The sequence below is a fragment of the Naegleria lovaniensis genome, assembly GCF_003324165.1.
Source record: "Naegleria lovaniensis strain ATCC 30569 chromosome Unknown tig035, whole genome shotgun sequence".
Taxonomy (NCBI): Eukaryota; Heterolobosea; class Eutetramitea; order Acrasida; family Naegleriidae; genus Naegleria; species Naegleria lovaniensis.
Genome location: NW_025407858.1, coordinates 316,228 through 333,217, shown reverse-complemented (window position 1 = coordinate 333,217; position 16,990 = coordinate 316,228). Strand labels below are relative to the sequence as shown.

The following is a 16,990-nucleotide window of genomic DNA, read 5'->3' as shown; positions in this document are numbered from 1 at the left end:
GAAGTGATGGCCAGCAAAGGATGAATAAATATTTTTTTAATAATCAAACCTAACCATCGATGTCGTGGCGTGTTGTAAGCTCTTGTTACACAACAGTTTTTGAAGTAGTTTGTTTTGCTAAGTTTTGGTCGCTTGGTGTTCTTACGAGCCTTTGAACTTCTCTCAAAGGACTATAAATTACAAGAAGTAAAATCACAAAGAAACACATTCCAAGATTCATAAACATGTAAAAGAAGAGCAGCAAGTATCTCCAAAGAACTCCAACGGAAATGAACAAGACACCAATGGACTGCACAAATAAACATGCACTCAACCCTAGTTGAATGATAAGAGCTCTTCGCAAAGCTGCCTTCTTGAACTCATAGATTTTTTCTTGTTCAGCTGAAAACTTCAAATCGTCCACAGAGACTGTTGGAGTGGATGGCATTGTCATGGGTGACAATGTACTTTGGGAGCTGTCATTCGTCGTGCTGTTACTTGTACTGTTGGGAATACTCTTTCTGGGAGAATCGGTTGTGAGTGAGTCCATACTTTGTAAAGGCAGGGGAGAAAGAGATTCAGCAATGCCCTGAAAAGCCTGTTGTTGCTTAACGAATATTTTGATGAGCTTTGCCTTACTTTTTTGTAGAGAATGATACAATTTGAATCCATACACCTGCACATGATCATAGAAGATTATAAAAGTTGTGAATTTGGGTTGATTGAACAAAACAATTACTACGTACATTAAGGATTGCTGATATAGCAAAGAATGAAAGAAAGAAAATAATACAAGGTGCAATGAAAATCGATTTCTGGAACTCGTTCGTTTGAGAAGCATCTAATATTTGGACAGGTGATCCTCTTAATCCATGAAATGTGAAAATCGCAATGTTATTCAACAGTAGAATGACAAAAAGTGCAACTAGAATGCCAAAAAGAGCAAAATAGGATGCTCTGTACACGGGTTTAGTAACAAATCCTGTTGCTTTTGTCGTTTCCATACTTTAATCAGAACAGTTAAATTACATGCATTAGAAGTGAATGTTAAATCATGAATTACTTACAACACCGAACAAATCAATGCAAGTATTAGAATTTGTACATAAATTAATACAGACACAAGGAATCTATCAACAGTTTTGATGCCATTATTCAAAAGCATTGCTTGCTCAGGAATTGGATGCAAGTATGCGAGCTCGGAGCTAATTCTGAACATGTTCGAGAAGGTTGCGGACAAACAGAGCACCAACAGCAATGTAAACAAGAGGAATTGTTTTCGTTTCATTTTGGCTCTTTGGAGGAAAAAGCTAACACAACTAATGACGAACAACACGGCAAACACAACAATGAATGGTGCAACCAATGCCACCACTAAAATGTTGTATTCACCAAATAGAGAGGTTGTTGATGATGTTGTGTTGGTAGTGTTTGCGAGAATTAACTCTTCAACAAGAGGAAGAACGGGATTCGACAACGACATCTGTTTTGACAACGACATGACCATTGATTATATTTGTTTTGTGTGAGAAAAAGCTTTTGTTGTTCAGAGACCAATGCTTTGAAGTGAACCAGTGCAAGAGATGATGACGGCAAGGATGCATCCACATCAACTGCAAGGTCCATGCCATAACGGAAGGCCACTTGACATAACGGTGTTTGGATTTTTCCCGTTATCTTTCACATCTGCTAAAAAAGCCACCAGTTGAACTTCATTCGCATCTGGGTGACATCTATCAGATACGTATTGTCAGAACTGGTACTGTCGATTCACAAAAGGAAAACATATTCGAATAAAAACTTTATCCGTGGAGCCTGTTGTTGCAATACGTTTGAGCATGGTACAGAGGAAACAGATTAAGGCAAACGTTGGTTACATTAGCAATCGTATTCATAACTGTACTCAAGTGACGCAATAAACATGCAACAAACTGCCGTTAAATTATTATTGAACATCAATAAAGAATTTCTGTATATTTTCATTCGATTTCTTACTACTCATAGAACAAGTTTTTGAGATCCTTGTGTGCGTTGGTTCCTTTCCTGGCCTCCACTCTCACTTAGTGTTACGACCAAAGCACACAAGGTGCTCAGATGAAAGGCCAGCGTTTTGTCAGTTTTGATGATTTTAATTAATGCGCCATTTTATTTCAAATTCCGTTTAAAAAATAAGCCTTTCTTTCTCAACAACATCATGGTTCGGATGGTAACCGATCCAACATTGGAGGCCAACCACTCCGATGATCATAACATAAGAAGGATAGCACAACAAGAAGACTTCTCTGATGATGGTAGCTTTCTGTTAGATTTGACTGAAGACTTGAATCTGGTCTGTGATCGTATCAAAGTTTTTGCTCCAACACCTACGACGTCGGAACATGAGGAGTCATTGACTATGGACTTTATGGACAGCATGTTTTGTAGTGATGACAATGAAAACGTCAATCAACATGTGGGCGAGCCGACACAGGAGGTCAAAGAAAAATGCAACTCCAATCAACAAAAACACTGTCAACAATTAGTTTCTTGTCCACCCAATACAACTACATACTCTCAACAGGAATTACAAATGGAACACGCTCTACCTCATATTCACCAAGCTAACCATTCAATACCATCATCGCCTATTACTGGTGACGATACAAACACTATGGAGGACGAAGAGTCCATTGTTTTCAACAAAAGTATTGCTACTCTTAGGAGCAGTGACATTTTTAACATTACAGTCCAATCAAGCTCCCTAGGTACAGACTTTATTCCATCTTCCCCAATCTCACTCCCATCTTTTAGAGATTTTTATGGTGGTGACGAACTATCACATAAATCAAGTCAAAATGAAAATTATGATTCTGATGTCACTGAAATTCCTTGTGTCAATAACCTAAGGATCAACAGAAAAGAGATAAAGCAAACGAAACTAAAAAGAACAAACAAGAAAATTCAGAAAAAAACTGTGATCGAGTTATCAGAAAGCGAAAAGTCTGACAACGAAGGCAGTGAAAATAACGAAATATTAAAAACCAACTGCCCTAATAGATCTCCTCGAATTACTGAACAGGATAAGGAACACTTTGGTGACGCGTCTAAATGGAAGGGTGTTACCAATGCCAATTTTTTGGTCAAGAACAAAAGAATTTATGGACATGTTGAAGGAGTACTCACAACATATGACAAGAGAATAGACTGTTCGCAATCAAAAACTCATAGACCTCCCCAGGTAGGTTGTTATCAATGATATTTTATTATTTGACTCTATGAAACGAAATTACGATAGTGTGGAATTTTTGGAAACGGTAACAACGATGAAGCAGCAGAATCAATTTGTGCATCCTCTATGGGTGGATATGGTGATGAGGATTATGGAGATATTTTAATTTACACAGGGCAGGGAGGCTCTGAAACGCAAGATCAAAAGCTTAACAGTGTCAATAAGAGCTTAACTTTGAATATGACAAAGAAAATACCAGTACGTGTTGTGAGAGGTTATCAATTACAAACTAAATATGCCCCAAAAAGTGGGTACAGATATGATGGTTTGTATTGGGTTACAAATTATTGGAAAGAGAAACAAGTCCTGAAAAATGGAACGCTAGGGGCCAAAGTTTTCAAGTTTAGATTGGTTCGTCTTGATGGTCAACCTCCTATACCAGTACAAAAAGATTTTAAGAACACTAACACAAAGGTAGAAAAGGTAACGAGAGCACAGTATTTGAAAACGAGCTCCAAATCTTTTAGTAACAGCAGCAAGTCAAGTAGGTCGGATAATCCTAGTACTAATTCTGAAAGAGGTAAACGTAGAGGACACAAGCGAAAAGCTAGGGAAATCAAAGTAAAGCTTGAAGAGTCCAATATTAGTGAAGAAAATTCTGGCATTCAAGATAGTGACGAGATTGAGGAACATTGTATTCTTTCTAGACAGATGAAAGGAAAAGGCAATTCTTTTTTGAAAACACCTCTCAAGAATAACGACCAATATTATTATTTTAGAGAAAGAGAACAAGCAATCACTACGTATTCTCAACAATATGGACATGTAACGAGCCAATATGATAGAGCCCATTTATTTAAACACTTGAATCCCATTCGATTTATCAATAACACCGTTATGAGAAACGTCCATAGAAATATGAAGGATTCAGAGGTCACACATTCGAATTTATCCAGTCCTCAACAATCACTTATTCATTGGCATGGATCATCTTCAGAATTTACAGAAATACCTCTCTTTTTTAGAAATGAACCTGATGGAGTTTTTATGGAAACTCCAGAGCAACAACTTCGATATGTGTACAAATATGGCCGGTCCATCGGAAATAATTTTAATATTTTTGATAATATTGAGAGTGTAGTGAACACAATGATCACTCAACCAGCCGATAGAGAAAACGAGGGAAATTTGTCAAACCAATTAATAACTTCAGATAACATTGAAAACACGAATGTCTTCTCATCAGAAGATATCACGAACAAAGAAACAGCAAGTAGTTCAGAAAAGGACGAAATTATCTTCAGACCTTTCAAAATTCTAAAACGTTATGACAATCTTGGCAATGGATCCATTATATCAACATCTTATATGCTTTCTGAAATCAATACTAAGGATTTTTTGGAAATTTTATGTGCACGTTCATTTGGAAAACGACAGCTTCGCTCTGAATTAGAATATCAAGATTTATTGCTATTAATTGAAAAGTTTCTTATGAGAGAACGCGAAATTTTGCAACTTGAAATCTCTCCCAGCACCTCTACAACAATCCTTCAAGCTAGAAAGAAGGAACACTTTAACAGAATTTCTCAAGTCATCGAAAAACTCTAAATACCGACGGCTACAAAACTAAAGTGACATGGTGACCCAATTACAACTGTTGATCTAGAAAATAACAGAAATTAATTGATTGGTTTTATAAAGGTGGCAAGACATGGATTGTCATCTAAGTTATTCACTCAGTTTTTACGGACTTTCTCTTCTTTGGAGTGGAGGCTTCAGAGCTTGCTGATGGAGCGGTTGTTACAGTGTCACTCTTTTTCTTTCCAACAATCATGTCATAATAAATAATTTGCAGCATTAGAATACCGTTCAATCCTACAGCTAAAATGGTTGTAAACAAAATAAGTTTGTCGTCAACTTCTTGTAAAGTAGTGAACAAACGGGCAGCTGATCCTGCAACCTGCATGAAAGTAGTTGTAAAGCTCAATGCACCAACACCTCCTTGAGAAAAGTTCTTGATAATTTGTGGTACACGAGAGAAAATGAAAATTGGAACAGTAAGAGCGAACAGAGTTTTCATCACTTGTTCAGTAACATAGATGGTATCAAAAACTGTAAAATAAAAGAAGACCGGGAATACAATACTTGAGAGAGAGAAAACAAAATCATTGTTCTTGGAATAAATGAAAAAGAGCAAGAGAATGATGACGTCTAAGCAGAATTTCACTCATCGGAAATATTTCGGAAATCACCACTTACTTTGTACAATCATAAACACATATTCTCCATAGGTACTGAATGGATTGCCTCCACGAATATTGTATCCCAAAGTAATCACTTGTCTGAATATTATATTCATCACGAAAGACGATTTAAAATAATTTTCGATGACGATGCAGTTATTCATCATGATCGCGATCATCGTCATCAAACACATCATTCACCATTCTTACCTACCCATAAATTTCCAAAATAAACATCAATGCAGATAAACCCTCTACGGAAGACTTCTTACAAATGGTAATAATTTGTGGAACCTTATACAACACAGATCCGAGAATTACCAATGTACCTAAAAGCTTGGAGAGCAATAATTTCAAACAATCTGCTTCAAAATTGAAATTGGACAGGCTCGAAGCACATTTTTCATTGTTAAGCAAACTCTGCAATAGTTTTTCCATTTTTTATGTGTAAATTGTGCGATGTTTAAACCACTGTTTGAGAATTAACACAGATCTTAAGAGTTTTAGTGAAACATGTTCACACCACTCAAGAGTATATACCTGTGAAGGTTTTAATGAGTCTTTTCTTTTTTAAGAGTGAAATATAGGTCATAGGACTTTGATAAGCCTCCATCTGTCATTATAAAACCAACGGGAATAGACGAGAATAAGCTTCTCTTATTCTTATCAAGCTTACCAATGTCTAACCATTTAAAGGTGCGTGTTCCACCTGTTGGTGCAAAGCAAATTTTAACAGTGACAGCTTCCTTCTCTTCAAGTTCAATCTGATCTAAAAACAAACAAATATTAAGCTGGTTAGAGCCTGAAACACTATTCATGTGATCTTTTGAAATGGTTGCAGTACGAGTATAAATATTCGAATTATTTGTTGTTTGTCTCCATACAAAGAAGTCAGAAACAGGTCCATATCCATCAATAATCAATCCAATTTGATGATTCTCCACAATGAAATTTGAAGTGCTCGGCTGTATTTCTCCAGAGTTTGTTTGAATGCTCGACAAGTTGCTCACAGAAGTCTTTTTCTTCAATGGAGAAATGAGTTCAATTTCGGCAACAGAGGCCTTTTGCTTGACCGTACGTTCAATTTCAATATTTCCTTTGCTTTTTTCAACTTCAATTAATACAACACAAGGTTGAAATTTTGAAGAAATGATGAAATGAGCTAGTTCTACTTCAGGTATTTCTCTTACTCTACTATCGTCAATTCCAAACCATTTGTTTGTTTTCTTGTCATAAACAATGCACTACGTAAGTATTATCAGATTCGATGCTTCAAAAGTTCGATATCACCTACTACTTACAATGTAATGTCTTCCATAATAGCATATAATAGATGATACATTTCCAATCACTTCAATATCATTTCCGTTGCAGTACAATCTAAAAATGTCATGTAAATTAATATTCTTAATTTTGAAGTAGGACATAAATTCCAAAATTGAATCTTCTGAAATAACATCTGCCTCCCAAGAGAAGGATATTGTACACACTGCTGGAAAGGTTTGAAAAATGTGCTTTTGAGAGTCTGAGGTGCCTTTGCAATTCTCACATGTTTTATGGAAACTCTCAACAGATGATCTAATTGCTTGCTCGAACGACATGTTAGGATCTCTTCTTTTGTTGGTGACGAATTCACTGCTGGATATGCACCAATTGTTAGTAGTGTAGTTGTGAGGTTCAGAATATGAATTACAATTACGACACACATAAAAGTCAGTCACATTAAAATCAAAAATTGGAATTTGATCATATTTCAGAGAATTGTTGACGTCCTCCAAAATGGCTTGCTGTTTAAAGTTATTTGGAAAACTTTGAAGAAGGTAAAACAAACTTACAAATGCTTCTGAGGCATCATCCATACGCCTTAACTGAAATTTAGAGTCTTTGTTGTGAGCAAATGAGAGACTCGTTCTTACGTCGTTCGGCTCAATTACGGAGCGAGCATCCGTTTCATAAGACGTAAACAGTGTTTTCAAAGCACAAAACACACAAGATTGGGGATCTTTGTGAAAATGACTGTCTTTGTCAATAGATAAAAACAAGTCTCTGAATGGTCGAGCATTCCATAAGCTTTGAATAACAACATTTAAAAAGCAGTTGTACTCTCCAATGTTGTTAGAAAGACCTTTTACCGGTTTTGGCTCAGTAAGGTCAACCCTGGTACCTTTGTCACCTGGAACAATTTTGTCAATAAAATCTTCAACAACATTAGCAATTTTGTTAATTGGGTTGTCCGTGTAAACAGGTTTCTTACTACTAGGAACTGGAAGTTTTGTGGGTTTGTTTTGAGATGCGATATTATTGTGACCTTGGCTTAAATCCACTGTCTGAAAGTTGTTGTTAATGGTTGAGTTAAGTCCAGTGGGCAAGTTGTTGTTAGTTGTAATATTTGATTGCAAGAATGGTTGTGTATCGTGAGACGACTGTGACATTGGGGAAGAGTAATGTGAATTATTGTGGCTTGTAGTGAGAGATTGTTGATAATTGTTGTTAGTTGCAGATGAATACTGATCCAAAACAGAGGGAGAGGATGAGGTTGTCGGATTAGATGTCTTGTTAGAGTCCAAAGGATGTGGACTATTTCTTTTTGGAGCAGTATGTTGATCTATTGGTACATGAAGCTGTTGACCATTATTCAGGCTATTCATATAAATATTCTTGTTGAAAGCGTTTTGAGGTCCCTTGTTGGTTGTGACATAATTTTGTTGTGGAATAGAATTGGCATTATACATATATCCCGAAGTATTACAATTATTAGATTCTCCTCCATAGATTGAATCTGAAGGTGGTTGCTGATAGATCAGTACTGGTTGTTGTTGCCAATTATTTCCGTAATTATCATTCATGACCAACATAGGATTATTTCCTGCTGCATGATGATCTCCCGATCCATTCCAATGAAGAGTACTCCCCGAATAGTCTGTGATGGGTGTTGTGCTTGTGTTATATTGTGGGATCACCACAACAGGAGTTATAGGTCTTATTTGTTGCTGAGGTTGCTTCACGATTTGCTGTGTGGTTGTTGTTGGCTTGGATGGCAATGGAGGAAGGGAATGTTGTGGATTCATTTTTCTTCTGATTTTATCATCACGTTACCGCATAATATTTATTTCGAACTCGAATCTGCCTTGATCATCAAACAAACTGGGTTAGAAATCAATTCGAAACTTTAGAAGACCATTGCTGTGTTCATAGATGAAGACAAAGTATATTTTGCAAATCACATGAACAGCAAAGGCTCTAACTGCGCCAATTGTAAATGAATAATTTTAATTTTAAAATATGAACAATAAATATTTGAATCAAACAAAAAATGTCCTCTTCGTCCACTTCGCATCAACCTTCCATCGGACGCTCGTTCTCGGAGCTTCAAAAGAAGGAAGAAACATTAGCTAAAATATATGGCTACGAAGCTGATGTTCATCATGATTCCGTTCTTTACAAGAAAGAAAAACCAAAGGCTTCCTTTGGAGAATTTTTATCCAGTATTTCAAAGGCTCAACATACTAACACGGGTACGAATAAGCGAAAGTCTATACCTGCTCACGCTCCAGCAAAAACACTAGATATTGCTTTTCCTGTTACACCTATGAATACGCATAGCAGCAAATAATTTCAAACGTAGAATCATTATTCATAATTTAATTATTGTATCAAAGATCAAGAATACAACAACAATATCTGACAGTCATTCGAATGACATTCTAGAGTGAAAATAATATTGTACAGTGATCTAAAACAAGTAATAATCTGATGCTTCCCTAGCCATTGTCTTCTTAGACAATCCAAATTGTGCTTCAAATTAAAAAAACAATTTTGAAAATTATTACAACAAAATCTTTTCCACCACGAACTGGTTGTTTTCAACATTTATGATAGACAGCGCAACGACTCATGCCATCCAATTAAATAGTTGATAAACGTATTTGAGGCTTAAAGTTTAAAGAATCATACGGACTGCACTCAATGTTGTATTTTCTTTGAGAACGTGCTCTTTGAAACATGTTTAAATTGGACCGAATAGCATCATGTTATTCCAATGCGGGTGGATAACGGAATTTGAAAACTATTGAACAACAATTCAAATAAAAATTTTGAAAAAAATAATCACATCATTGACAGCAAATCTGCTCTCGCTGGGTAGCACCTGGTGTTCTCTTCTGAAACAACAATTCAACAAAGTTGTCATTTGTACATTGGACTCCTACTTCAAAGGAGGCAAACCCGATATTGTTATTGACAACAATTTCCGCATCATCTATTTTAATTTATCTCTTTTACTAAATTGCGATATCAACATGGGCAATTCAAATTCTGCACAACAGTTTCAGCAACGATCCATTTCCTTCTTGGAAGAGAAAGACATTATCAAAATATCCTTTGAATTTCCTACACCGATCGTTGGAGTAGACATGGCTCCGACCTTGTATATTAAAAATTTGGGAACTTGTATCATTGAATGGTTCCGAGAAACAAATAGCGATCCCACAAAAACATACAAAAAAGATGAAACAAGTAGCATTTCCTTGTACAATGGTTTAAGCTATGTTCCCACAAGTGATGATTTAAATTATAGACTACGGTTAAGAGTAGTGCTATTTGATGACGAATTTTATTTAAAGACAGGAAAATGTTTTTGTAAAGACATTATAACAAAACCAGTAATTCAAATGCCAACATCTATACCACGCAGAACAATTATTTCGACTATGGATGAAAATATCTTGGATTACAGACAAAAGACGAGACTTTTATTGACATATTACAAACCAGATTTTGTTTTTTCTGTTGGAAGCTATACGTTGGATTATAGAGGCGTAAAAAATCGTACACTACCAGACTTGGACTTTATTTCATACTCAATTTATAGAAAGAGATTGATTTATAGAGAAATCATTCAGTCAGATATTGACATGCTGTCTCTGCAAAATGTCACACTCACGGAATATAACGACTGGAATTTAGATCTCTCAAAAATTGGCTATTCAAATGTATCCCACATTCTAGATAGCTCCAATGCTGGAAATTGTATTTTTTACAAGAGAAGCAAGTTTAGCAGATTTGCAGATACAAAAGTTGTTGAGCTTGAATATGATGATTCTGTTTTTAAAACACTGCAACAAACTTTAAGAAATTTTGGGGAGTCCTCGAATGAAGAAGTTGACATTACACAACTGAAACTGCTATGTGAAACTCAACAAGAAAAGATTCGAAACAATACTCTGCCGTCTCTCTGCAGCATAGCCGAGTTTGAAATGAAGGACAATGCAGAGCTGTTAAAAGTGTTTAATCATGAGTTACTGGAGGATAGAAGGACTACAAGATTACGGTCGCAAATTTTGTTCGATCAGTTGAATGTCTTGGTCATTAACTTTGCTTTGCATTCACTTTCAGATGTTGACGAAAGGATTCAATTAGAAAAGAATTTTGACCTGGAAACCAAATTTTTGCTTACCCAATTGGTTGCCATATTTAAATGTTTTACAAATTACATTGCTACCCGAGTACAACAGCAACCTAAACTAAGACTTGGAATAACACTTTGTGGAAACATTGGCGTCAACAACAAGGACACAATTCTTCACAAGTTTATCACTAGTAGATTTGGGTTTACTAGTCCTTACAGAATTATTACCGGAGATGAATTTAAATTCATTTCCAATTACACTCACGATTCCACGTATTCAAGCAACCTCATTTACTTTTCGTGTGACCATTTTCAGCCTCTATCAATTGTTTCTTCTAGCGTGCAAGTTGCACAAGAGAGTATCATCCCTCAACAAGACTCTGAAGTTCAGCTTTCTTTCCCAAGTGAGTGCTTTGTTTGTGACGAACCAATGCTTAAATGTGAAATTCAATGGATCGATCCATATTCTATTCAATCAGAACCTAAAAGTCAGATTGAGAATTAAGTTGACACACAGAATAGAACAAGTTATTTTAATCTCTCATATTACCAGATCCTTTGACATGATCATCTTTCCAGTCATCCCATGCTCTCTTTTTCTTGAGCTCTTCTTCATCCTCTTCTGTTTCGTCGTCTTCCTTCTTTTTGGTTTGTTGTTGAGCTTGCAGTTTTTCTCGTTCATGTCTTTGATGTAGCTCTTCCATTTCTTGTCTAGCGAATTCTTCAATGGACATGGTTGGAGGTGGAACATAGCTACCGAAAACCTTATCCTTCATGTTCTCTCGGATTGTTCTTTGTGTATTGTATGAGCTGAATGCAGAGCTAGCCACACCTTGTGACGCCGAATTTGAAGCGGCAGTACGTTGTAAATAATTATTTCCTTGCTTGTGTTGCTTCTGGGCTTTATCACTTGAGGCATTCGGTAAAAGTACCATGTTGTACCCCATTTGCGAAAGTTGTGACCTATTGGACAAAATATCATTGATAGAAGTTGCTTTAAGGTGTGAAATTCCACTACTACCACTGCTATTGACTTGTTGTGATGGTCTGTTAAGTTGTTGTTGGGCCTGTGATGTAGCCGCTAGCATTTGTTCTTCTCTGTTGATGGATGAAAGCTGTTCAATAGTGTCCAATACGCAAAATTGAATGTATTCTCTGATAGGAAGCATTCTTTTTTTGATTTTATCAGAAACTTGATGCTTGTGTTCATTGGTGATTTCATCTGTTTGCTCCGTCAATAAATTTGAAATTTCCATATCTGATAATGCTTCACAATTTAAAAATAAATTATTCTCGAGAAAGGTTTTTGATTTCATTCTCAGTATCATTTGATTTCTGTCACTCATTAATTTTTGAAATTCGTCTTGTTTTTTCTTGACTTGTTGTAACTCCTCCTCGTCATCATCATGCATTGTGAAAGGAAGAACCCAAGATAAATATTCATCATTCAGTTGTTCATATTGTACCACTAAATTTAAAAAATGGATAAATTGCTGTTTGGCTTGTTTCAGTTGAATAGTCCGAATCCTTTTGTGTGCTTCCATATCGAAGGGTTGATTAGGACTTCGTTCTTGCCTAATTTGTAATGTTGCCAAACCAATAAAATATGGAACAAGCAGGATTAGAGTGGTTTCTTCTGTTAGATCAGACTTGTCTTCATTGGAGGAGAAGGGAAGTGGTAGATAGTGTTCCGAAAATAATTTTACAATTTGAGAAGCACGTTCCGATGTGCAGATGAAATCGGTTGGATTTACAGATGTAAGGAGGTGTAAATAATTGTCTGCACTTGAGTAGCTACTCATGTTGTTGCCGCTACTACTACTGCTCGTTGAAGAGGACATGGCCGATTGAATGTATGATAAAAGAAGGAATTTTTTTTATCTTTTTTTTAACAAATATTTGAACAGCTGGTATTGAAGGTATTGGCACGCAAACACTTCTTCTAAAATTCCAAATTATAAATCTCTGTCAACTTGTGCATAATTCTCTCGAATGAAGGTCTTTCTGTGGGATTTGAGGACCAACATTGTTGCATGAGTTTCACATACATGTCCACTCCAATGAACACGTCTTCATTAGAAGTGTTGTCATGGACCATAAATTTTTCACACCACTGTTTCATTTCTTCATGATCTTTGAATGGAATGAGAGGACGTTTTTCATGATTAGCAACTTGATATAAAAGATTGAATGCTTTCACTTTCTTTTGATCGCTATTGCAATGATGAAAGTAATTAATTTTTTCACTATCTTCATTCCAGTAAGGAGTTTCCTCAAAGAATAATTCGTACATGATAATGGCATAGGAGTAGACATCAATTTTTGTTGCATTTTCTCGTGCAAGCTTGTTCGTTTCAGAATCTTCTTCCAAGATTAATTCCTATCATTATTAAAGAAATTGTTGTTATAGCAGTTCATTAATGGTGAGTTTCAACACTTACAGGACTCCTTTTCATGAAGTGTGTGTAAAAATTAAAAGATTGAATTCAATGAAAAAAGAAGACTTACATGTAGAGTAGGGTACCAACATTTCCTGTCAAGGAATTTGTTTGTGTATTCATGGATACAACACGACTCAATCTTTAGTATTCATTATAATGGTCAATGTACAACAAGTCTTGATAATGAAAATAGACACTTACCCAAAGTCACAAACCTTAAATACAAATATTGATCGATCAATATGACATGTTTCATGATCAACATTTTTGTAGACATACCTTTGGTGTGTAGGATTGATCTAAAATAATATTAGCAGGTTTCAAATCTCTATGGATTAAATAGTGAGGTTGCAGTCCGTGCAAATATTTCATTCCATTTGCAACACCAATCAATATTTTGAGTTTGTCCCTAAACTTCTTCTTAATTTTTCCTTTTCGTATATCTTTTATCATTTGTTCTAAACTTCCATTTTGACCTAACTCGACCACAATACAGAGTTGGCTTTCTGAAATACAAATTCCATAAAAACAAATAATGTTTGGATGTCTAAGCTTAACCAGTAGCATTACTTCTTTTTCAAAATCTTGATGAGTATCATCTTTCCTAATGATCGTTTTCACTGCAACATCCATCATGTTATATTTTGCTTTGTACACACTAATTTTGTAGAATAGTTTTGGAATTCATCTGTTTCTCAAACAACATTCAATTACAAACCTTCCACTTGCTCCTTCTCCAATTTTCTTTTCAATTTTCAACTCAGTCACAGGAATGACATAATGAGTATTCTTTTCAATGGTAGAAGATGTATCAGAATTTAGAGATCCATAATGAGAGAATGAAACATCGTAATTGAGTAATTTTTCTTCAATTTCCCTTTCTGACTGTTGTCTCACGTACAAGCTTCTGGCGTTTTTAAAAATTCTCCAAACACTGAAAGCACATGCAGAGCACATACATGAACCTAATATAATTCCAACCAATAAGAGTAGAATGGAGCCAACAACTATTCCAGGAATGACTTTGGAAAGTGGAAACCCCATTTCACACTGTCCATCATTAATGATATAATCCATGGGACAAGGGCCAATGGTCACGCTGATATTAGTCGTTTCTGATTCTGTGAAACTGATCAAAATTTCAGTATCAACAGGATGTTCATCTATATTAATTTCAACACGACTCGCAATCCTTAATGTGAAATAAATCACATTACTTTCAAAATGTGAATTATTGCTCACAAGATAAAAACGGCTATCTGAAATGGAGGATATTGGACATTCATACATGATCGGTATGAAATTATTGTTACGGTCGTACATGTCCGTAAATTTTAACACCAATGTTGCTCCAGGATACAACACTAGTTTCCCATTGTTCGCCATTGGTTCCAGCACCTCTTGAGAAAAAGTGGAGATGGGAGTTGCAGTATTTTGTCCATAAACTGTGGCCTGATTGTTTTGCATGAATACGTCCCATTGATATACTTGTGAGGAATTTTTGACAAAGAAACATGCACCTCCTGCAACCAATGCCACATTATTTGTAAATTCAGTAACGTACATCAGGGCTTTAGAAGTTGCAAAAAGTGCTCCACCCCTAGTTGCCTTATTTGCTATCAGTTTGACGTCAGTCATTTCCAAAGGGGTTTGAAACAAAGACATGGCTCCTCCGCTTCCACCTGATAAAAATGACGTTGTGATACACTTTTCGTCATTGTCATGGTGATGAGCAACATTGTAATCAAATTGAGATTTCGAAATGTAGAGGTAGGTGACATTGTTGCAATAAATAGCACCACCTCCAAGAGTAGCTCTATTCTGTGACATGATTACATCTGAAATGATGACAAATGATTTCGTATCAATGATAGCAATGCCTCCTCCATTTCCATTATTTGCCGCGTTACGAATGAATAACGTCCTCTTAAATGTTAATTGTGCAGAATTGTGACATTCTAGCACGGTCACTGCTCCACCACTTTTTACAGAGTTATTGTCAATAAATTTAGTATTCAAAACATGGAACGTTTTAGAGCTTAGGAATAACAAACTACCACTGTGCTTGGCCGTATTATTCGTGAATAAGGAATCTGATATGTAAATGGTTTGGCATAAATAAAAATAAAAAATTCCTTCAGCCTTGCTGCACGTATTATTTGCAACATGGACATTTTCAATATTTGTCACTCCTGCACTAATGATCTTGAGCCATCCATGATCATGATTTCTGTTGTTGAAAGAACACCCAATTAAATAAAACCTAAATAATAAATTTCCCACCATTCCATACTCGGATGAAGAAATTAAAGGAGAATTCGGTGAATGAATAAAATCAAATTTACAGCTGAAAAATATTGCCTCAATGACTGCTTCCATTTGAATAGAAAAATAGTCTCCAAATATGAATGTGGACCATGCCACGTAAAAGGTCTCAGAGTTTGAGACTTTTAAAATGGGTATCACGTCTAGTGTGACATCTTCACGGAAATAAAAAAATTCAAAATGAATTTTAGCACAATTACTTATAGACATGGATCCAGAATGCATGGTGACATTATGTAATGTTAAAATTCCAACCTCAGACGCTTTTGTTTGAGTAATTACAAGCTTGGTATCTGAAATTCCAGCTTCATCAATACCATGTAACAGTTGAATGACCGAGCTCGTAATTATGGAATTGGTGATTGTTACAGGTCGAATCATCATTTCCTTGAGACTCATGTGAGAGAAGGTTAAAAATGCAATACTTGCTGAATCAAAGAGAAATACTGGATTATCACTTGAACATTGCAATACTTTCTTGTCCTCAGAATTTTCACTTCTAATATTCATAAATACTCTGACAATACTTTTTGAAGCATCAAAACTGGGAATGGTATTTCCACACACTGTGTTTCGATGATTTAGTTCTTCTACAATATCACTTGTAATAAAAACTGTCATGTTATACCTGAGACATGTATATTGGTCTGAATCCTCCAACATGATATATGAGATGTATTGAAAGAGGCCAGTCATTGTGTGAAAATGTCCTTTTTTTTCGACAGTTTCATTATTTCCGACATGAAAGACAAGGTCAAAATTTGTAAAATTGTCACGGTAACAAGCGAAATGAGAGAGTTGTTGTTGCTGTTGTTTGGAGGTTGTTTTTCGACGAGTCGTTGATGAATGGATCATCATGGTTCTGTTGAAAGGTCCACCACCATTATCACTTGCTTGGTTCCAGTCCACATTTGACTGTACCAAAGCAAAAACATTGTTACTACTACTGCCGCTACTCCACCATGAATCATTGCCGACGGACCTTCGAAAATGATAATTTTCTGTATCTTGATGTCTGTGAAGATATAATGAAAGTATTGGCATCCAAATGATCAGGTATAATAATCCCGATAGGAGAATATTAATTTTTGAAAGGATGATGGAATAGGAGGAGGATCCATAAGGTTGCTTGTGGACATGTGGTCCAGATGACAATGGATTCAAACAACCATACATCCAATGTGAATGTGAGAATGTCACGAGTGATTTTGTTTTTGAATCACACACACGTGCATCATGCTCATCATGGATTCTTCTATGATGGGTTAGTAGAAGTAACATGTGTTGTTATTTTTCTGGGAGTTTGTTACAAGACATTTCTGCTGTCAGAGAATGCACCCGAGAGTGAGCTACTACTTGATCTTCTGATGATCCGTCTTTCCATTAC

At 35.8% G+C, this 16,990-nt stretch overlaps 8 protein-coding genes across 8 annotated transcripts; 3 read left to right on the top strand and 5 right to left on the bottom strand.

Moving 5' to 3' along the window:
- Positions 1 to 85: 85 nt before the first annotated feature.
- C9374_008968 (uncharacterized protein) lies at positions 86 to 1,462 on the bottom strand (the record flags this gene model as incomplete). The annotated part of the gene is made up of 3 exons (XM_044699102.1): positions 86 to 655; positions 726 to 984; positions 1,047 to 1,462. The coding sequence occupies 3 exons, from the start codon at positions 1,460 to 1,462 to the stop codon at positions 86 to 88; spliced, it is 1,245 nt and encodes a 414-aa protein (XP_044545145.1).
- Positions 1,463 to 2,173: 711 nt separating this feature from the next.
- C9374_008967 (uncharacterized protein) lies at positions 2,174 to 4,795 on the top strand (the record flags this gene model as incomplete). The annotated part of the gene is made up of 2 exons (XM_044699101.1): positions 2,174 to 3,196; positions 3,254 to 4,795. 2 exons carry the CDS (start codon positions 2,174 to 2,176, stop codon positions 4,793 to 4,795), a joined length of 2,565 nt encoding a protein of 854 aa, XP_044545144.1.
- Positions 4,796 to 4,919: 124 nt separating this feature from the next.
- Positions 4,920 to 5,868, bottom strand: C9374_008966 (uncharacterized protein; the record flags this gene model as incomplete). The annotated part of the gene is made up of 3 exons (XM_044699100.1): positions 4,920 to 5,398; positions 5,447 to 5,529; positions 5,645 to 5,868. 3 exons carry the CDS (start codon positions 5,866 to 5,868, stop codon positions 4,920 to 4,922), a joined length of 786 nt encoding a protein of 261 aa, XP_044545143.1.
- A 113-nt stretch (positions 5,869 to 5,981) lies between these two features.
- On the bottom strand, positions 5,982 to 8,498 carry C9374_008965 (uncharacterized protein; the record flags this gene model as incomplete). Its single annotated transcript, XM_044699099.1, has 3 exons — positions 5,982 to 6,674; positions 6,732 to 7,217; positions 7,266 to 8,498. 3 exons carry the CDS (start codon positions 8,496 to 8,498, stop codon positions 5,982 to 5,984), a joined length of 2,412 nt encoding a protein of 803 aa, XP_044545142.1.
- Positions 8,499 to 8,743: 245 nt separating this feature from the next.
- Positions 8,744 to 9,043, top strand: C9374_008964 (uncharacterized protein; the record flags this gene model as incomplete). The annotated part of the gene is made up of 1 exon (XM_044699098.1): positions 8,744 to 9,043. The coding sequence occupies one exon, from the start codon at positions 8,744 to 8,746 to the stop codon at positions 9,041 to 9,043; it is 300 nt and encodes a 99-aa protein (XP_044545141.1).
- A 685-nt stretch (positions 9,044 to 9,728) lies between these two features.
- Positions 9,729 to 11,342, top strand: C9374_008963 (uncharacterized protein; the record flags this gene model as incomplete). The annotated part of the gene is made up of 1 exon (XM_044699097.1): positions 9,729 to 11,342. One exon carries the CDS (start codon positions 9,729 to 9,731, stop codon positions 11,340 to 11,342), a length of 1,614 nt encoding a protein of 537 aa, XP_044545140.1.
- Positions 11,343 to 11,370: 28 nt separating this feature from the next.
- On the bottom strand, positions 11,371 to 12,678 carry C9374_008962 (uncharacterized protein; the record flags this gene model as incomplete). Its single annotated transcript, XM_044699096.1, has 1 exon — positions 11,371 to 12,678. One exon carries the CDS (start codon positions 12,676 to 12,678, stop codon positions 11,371 to 11,373), a length of 1,308 nt encoding a protein of 435 aa, XP_044545139.1.
- A 101-nt stretch (positions 12,679 to 12,779) lies between these two features.
- Positions 12,780 to 16,779, bottom strand: C9374_008961 (uncharacterized protein; the record flags this gene model as incomplete). Its single annotated transcript, XM_044699095.1, has 6 exons — positions 12,780 to 13,217; positions 13,279 to 13,285; positions 13,346 to 13,417; positions 13,480 to 13,493; positions 13,558 to 13,936; positions 13,997 to 16,779. The coding sequence occupies 6 exons, from the start codon at positions 16,777 to 16,779 to the stop codon at positions 12,780 to 12,782; spliced, it is 3,693 nt and encodes a 1,230-aa protein (XP_044545138.1).
- Positions 16,780 to 16,990: the final 211 nt, after the last annotated feature.